Consider the following 6,105-nt stretch of genomic DNA (forward strand, 5'->3'; position numbering starts at 1 on the left):
CTTAGAGCACAGGTGTCACACTCGAGGCCCGGGGGCAAGATTCGGCCCGCCACATGATTTTATGTGGGCCGCGGACCCAAATCTAGAGTGTCAATTTTCATGGTTCTTGCACAAATCTGTACCAAAACTTTCAAAACGTCACCATCATAAATGACGAAGTTGAGATATTACGATCAGTTTTGTGTTACCAGTGAAAAAAACCCATTGCCCTTGATTTCCGATTACAAAACTAGTTCATAAATTGATGACGTAAAAGTGATCATTCGATTACATTTTTTTTTAATTGTTTCATACCCACAACGGCCCGCTGAGGGACGCCAGAACCAGAATGTGGCCCGCGAGAAAATAGACTTTGAAAACCCCCTGGCTTAGAGCGTCTGCCTCACACTTCTGAGGACTGGGGTTCAAATCCCGCCCCCACCTGTGCGGCGTTCGCTCGTCTGGGTTTCGTCCCGCAACCCCAAAAACTTGCATGGTAGCTTCATTCAAAGACATTCAATTGCCCGTCGCTGTGAATGTTTGTTTGTATGTCCACTGCGATTGGCTGGCAACAACTCCAGGGTCCACGCCGCCTCCCGCGACACTTGTGAGCATAAGCGGCTCAGAAAATTAATTTCCAACGCTGTCCGTTGGTCCAGTCTTGTTAAGGCACCAGTTGTGTTTATGACATCATGTTAAAACGTAGCACAAGAGTAATGCATTAAAAACACACTCAAATGTAACATTCAAGTGGAAGGATTATGTATTGGGCAAAAAAAAAAAAAAAAAAAAAAAAAAAAAAACGAAATAAATAAATAAAACGTGGAAGGTACACAAATCGCGTCAAACGGTGTAGTCCAGCTCGGCGTTGAGCCGCGCGTACATCTCGTAGATGGCGTCGACGGTGGCGGCGTAGTTGACCAGGAAGTGACGCACGTTCTCCAGGCACACTTCCTCTTTCACGTCCTCCCCTTTGGAGAGCGCCTTGAGGAAGTTGGACCGGTAGGGAGCCGCGTACAGCATCGTCTGAAACAAAGCTCGAGGGCCCCGCCCACGTGACATTTTTCAATCATAATAATAGACACATGAGCTAGAACGTTCTAATAAATATTCATTCCATCCATTTTCTTAGCCGCCTATCCTCACAAGGGCCCCGGGGAGTGCTACAGCCAATCCCAGCTGTCAACGGGCAGGAGGCGGGTTACACCGTCAACCGGTCGACAGCCAATCGCAGGGGACATAAAGAGAAACAGCCAATCACACCTAGGGGCTATTTAGAGTGTCCAATAAATGTCGCATGTTTTTGGGATACGGGAGGAAACCGGTTCACGATTCAATTAAAATATATTGCACATGAAATTTGGAACAAAAATTGCGAAAAAAAAAAAAAAGTTTGAAAACAGGCAGCCCAGTGGACGACTTGTAAGAGCATAAACAAATATTTCACTCATTTTTAAATTACATCATCCAAAATGTACTATTTATTTGCAATTATTTAAAAAAAAATAAATTTTTTAAATACATGTATAATTAATTTATTTTATTAATTTTCAAATTCATTTTTAATGAGGCAGAGGTCTGATTCCTAAAAACTATATTTAATATTTGCTTTCGACGTGAACACTTACGGGTAAATCTCAACAAATTAGAATCTTGAAATAAATGTTACATGTACTTGTGTAGCTTGAATAAAAGTTACAAAAAAAAAAGTAAAAGTAACAAAACTGCTGCATGATTCAGTTCAAATGTAATGCACATAAAAGTTGGAACAAATATTGCAACAAAATATTTGGAAAACAGGCGGCGCGCGATTGATTTTGAAGCACTCTCACGACATTTGTGAGGATAAGCTGCCCATAAAATAGATAGCTGTTTGAAGGGATTCTGTTCAAACCATTTGTACTTGAACTGGATTTAAAAGAGTTTTAAAAAAAATCACTGGTATATTTAATAAATTGATCCGGACAAGTGGTCAGAAAGCGGTCTGAGTTTGTCCTCTGCGTGTCGGCGTGGAAAAAAAAAAACCCCAAAAAAAAAAAAAAAAAAACCAAACCCGCGACTCACTTTGAAAATCTTCTGCACCAACCAGCCGTGGTATCTCTTGAGCGCCCGCTCGTAGGCCTTGGTCACGTTGACGCGGATGTGGTTGGGCTGGTTCGGGTCTCGCTCGCCGTCCGCCAAACTCTGCAGCAGGATTTGGATAAAACGGAGACCCCTGAAGTACAAAAACGGAACCCGATTCATAGAGTACCCGGCGTCGTATTTCTTGGTTTTACCTAAAGTAGTGCCCCGCCGCCGGCTCACCTTTTAAGCCACATGAGAGCTAGCGTAGCGCCGGCTTTGGGCCACTCGGCCGCCAGGTCTTCCCGTTCGGCCTCCAGGATGTGCTGCAGGGTGACGTACCTCTGGGGATCCTTCGCGTACACTTCTTTGATTTTCTACACGCACGCACGCAAATGATAACGCATATTAATAAGAGACATTTACAGAACGCGCGCACACGGTCTCACCGAAATGTTGCCGTTGACGTCCGACTTGATGAGCGCGAACACGTTGGAGCCCAAACAGTCTGAAAGACGATAGTGACATGCGACGACCATGATTAGTAATCACATTTGATTCAATAACAATATTAATTACTATATGATTGCACACTTGAACTACACACACCGTCTATTAAAAAAAAAAAAAAAAAACTCATTCGCTCCCATTGACGGCTTTTCACGTCAAATGTCTGTGCTAACTGGGAGGGCTAGCAATGATTTAGGCAGCACGGTGGGTCAGCTGCAAAGCGTTGGCCTCACAGTTCTGCGGTTCCGGGTTCGATCCCGGACCCCCGCCTGTGTAGAGTTTGCACGCTTTCCCCCGTGCCTTGCGTGGGTTTTCTCCGGGCACTCCGGTTCCTTCCCACGTCCCAAGAAAACATTAATTGGACACCCCAAATTGCCCCTAGGTGTGATTGTGAGTGCGGCTGTTTGTCTCGACGTGCCCTGCGATTGGCTGGCGACCAGTTCATTTCATATTTCACAAGTTGCTACAATTCACTGGCTAAAATTCAGCATCTGTGCCACCAGGAAGAACACCCAGCCAATCGCAGTTACGCTTTCTTAGTCACGTGACGTCACAGACTAAGAAAGCGCAACTACCATTGGCTGGGTGTTCGGTTCTGACCTGAAGTAACCCCTCCTGGCGGCACATACGGTGAATTTTAGACAGCAAATTGTAGCCGGTTGAATTGTTATTATTGAAAAGTTACACTGAAATACAACGATTGAAAATGTGATCACTTGACATTTCAAATTCAAATCCTGGTGGCGCTAATCCACTTCCATATCAATGCGTTGAAGACTTTGAAGTGTATGAGTGCATTTTTGTGGCGCATAAGACTATATAGTATAATATATACTATATATAATAATATATACTGTACATACACTATTATGAGAGTAAAAAAAAAAAAGTTATGTCGGAGTATTGGCGTAATGGATGAGCGTAAAACATTCCAAAAATGTTTCTGTCGTTTGTCCAAAAAAAAAAAAAATGAATGTTTGTGGAAGGTTTGTGCAAGACGTGTTGCATTCAAGTGCCAACAAAAGACCCGTCACCGCCTGGCCGAGTCCGGATCAGAGCGCAGCGTGATGCGGAAAAGCCTCACACAAAAAAAAATAAAAAAAACAGATATATCTTTATGAAACGACCGGAAAATTGACATTTTGTGGTTGGCTACTCACCGAAAAAGGACGGCAGGTGCGAGACGGCCTCCAAAAAGAGTTTGGTGTTGACGGAGTTGTCAGCGGGCAGCTCGAAGAATCGGTTGTCCAGGAGCAGAGACATGCTGGCCGCCCTTCTTCGCCTTCTTCACGGTACTTTGAGCTGCTCTCCGGACGACCACATTCCCGGAAGTCACGTCCTCCCCCCCCTCGGATATTCGAAGCCTCGTCGGCCAGCCTCTGACTGAGGTGTCCCTCCCTCCTTTGCTCAAGCGCACAAAGTTTGTTCTAGCCTCCGTTTTTAAGTGATTTACAATCAAATTCGAGCGTGTAACTTTGGAAAGTTGACTCTTCCAGTCGCGCTGTGATGACGTCACACCGCGGCCAACTCGTTTGATGCACCTGCGTCGTCAAAATTACAATTTTAGAAACTCGGAAGTCCACTGCAATAATACGGAAGCGTATGACTGCCACACACACACAAAAAAAGACATAAAATAAGTCATATTTTAGATAATAATGCGAGTCGTTTCATGTTATATCGTAGATTCGTTTCACATAATAACGTAGAAAACAAATGAATACGTTTCACCCCCCCCATAGACAATTACTTCCGGTTCGGGTAGGTGCTAGCAATTTGCTTCTGTAAATAATAAACATTTAAATTAATAAAGGATTATTGCTGCAGGTGGAGAAAGTTTAGCCTGCGTTTTCCAGTTGACTCAAATAAATTATTTGAAGAAAAAAAAGATTATCAACATTCACTTTCAACACATATTTCAATGTTTAAACATATTAGCATAGATGTCTGCCATACATATTTGTAGACATATTTAGTTGCCCACTTAAGCAGTAAGAGCCCTCTAAAAATAAATTGTAAGCTTTTATTAACAGTAACAATATTTTTAAAGTCACAATTTTAATCATATTTCATGTGAATTTCCTTTAGTTCCCTTTGCATCATCACTCACTGAATCCAACATATTTGAACATATTTTTATTGATTTTTTTTTTCGAGTATACTCTGAGCTCAGAGGGGAAAAAAAAGAACTTGTAAGTACCAAGGAAGTGTGACTTTTCTCCCACCTCAGAATAAATATTCTAAATTGCTGCACACTGTTTAAAAACAACAAAATACATCAAGTTGTAAGAAGATGGCGTCTGTTAAATTAAAGGCAAACATATTTCATATTCATAGCCGGACAGAAATGCTTGTTACATGTTAATAAGCGGCTGTTTACTTTGCGTTACAGTGAGTAAACGTAACAAAAGGACGCCGTTAGAAACAACAACAACATGTAACGTAGACCACTTTCACCGGGCTCTGTGTGGCCGAGGTATTCGGTTACTTTTTCCACCCTGCGGTTCTGCAGCCAGAAATCGACACGTTACATCACAATTGATTATTAATCGGTACATTTACTTGGAAAATTCGGCTCCAACCAGTTTGGGCCTTGGAAACCTTTGGAAAACCCTTTCAAGGGGACATATTATGGAAAATTGACTTTTTTTAATGGCTTTTATTGAAATGTTTGTCCGTCTGGGGTGCTTGCCTTCACATAAAGTGTTCGGTTTTCAAAAAAATATATATTTTTTTTTCATGTTTTGAATTGGAATGGGTGGTCCATAATATGTCCCCTTTATGTCGTCTGGCGTTTATGCCTGCAATATGCTGACCTCATACATGGGGAAAAAAAAAAAAAAAAAAAAAGCATAGGAAAAGTTTTTCTCAAGAGGTATGACGCACGTTCATAAATACGACAAAAGCAATATGATGAAAATCCGATAATTACATTGATACATTTTTATACACAGCGGAACCTCCAAAGTCGAGCCAAAGCGGTGCAACCCCCCCCACCCAAAAAAAAAATTGGTTAATTTCAATATTGTGAGGCTGTCACAGGAAAGTACCGACGGTCGCGAATGAGGCGTCGCGGCCTAAATGTGCAGAGCACCAGCAGCTACGTACAATTGGAACAATGACTAAATATCAATGATATACAAAAGTTGATTATTAATATGATACAGCAATGATCCTCAACCACAGAATGCTGTGAGGGACCATCAGGTGGCCCGCGCAAAAATTTACCGGGGTATCCAATTTCACTTAAATGTGGCATATTCCATTTTTGAAAAATAAAGACAGTAAAATTTTTCACAGTCTGTACGACCTGACAGTAGAACATTATGAAAAGGATCTTTCAAAAAAATGATCATTAGGGCCCTCATCTAGTGCGTCTAATTTGAATTATTAGTTTAAAATTTGTCACGGCACAAAAAGAATAACCGACCGGTGTGTCAATCATTTGTGTGTGTGAAATCCGGCTACGTTCAAATATTCCTAGAAAACGCCATCTTTAATCTGCCCAAAAAGTGGGGTTTTTTTGTTCAGCTATCTATGCCACTGATGTAGAGT

At 41.8% G+C, this 6,105-nt stretch overlaps 1 protein-coding gene across 2 annotated transcripts; it reads right to left on the reverse strand.

Moving 5' to 3' along the window:
• Positions 1-35: 35 nt before the first annotated feature.
• Positions 36-4,149, reverse strand: LOC133515306 (glycolipid transfer protein-like). Of its 2 annotated transcripts, none has more exons than XM_061847743.1 (5): positions 3,711-4,149; positions 2,490-2,548; positions 2,284-2,417; positions 2,044-2,194; positions 36-1,005 (listed from the first exon to the last, which is right to left on the reverse strand). In XM_061847743.1, exons 1-5 carry the CDS (start codon positions 3,811-3,813, stop codon positions 823-825), a joined length of 630 nt encoding a protein of 209 aa, XP_061703727.1. In that variant the 5' UTR covers positions 3,814-4,149; the 3' UTR covers positions 36-822. The 2 variants fall into 2 exon arrangements, with proteins under 2 accessions (XP_061703727.1, XP_061703728.1); XM_061847744.1 differs by having other exon boundaries at positions 797-1,016; positions 3,711-4,148.
• Positions 4,150-6,105: the final 1,956 nt, after the last annotated feature.

Source organism: Syngnathoides biaculeatus, chromosome 17, assembly GCF_019802595.1.
Source record: "Syngnathoides biaculeatus isolate LvHL_M chromosome 17, ASM1980259v1, whole genome shotgun sequence".
NCBI lineage: Eukaryota > Metazoa > Chordata > Actinopteri > Syngnathiformes > Syngnathidae > Syngnathoides > Syngnathoides biaculeatus.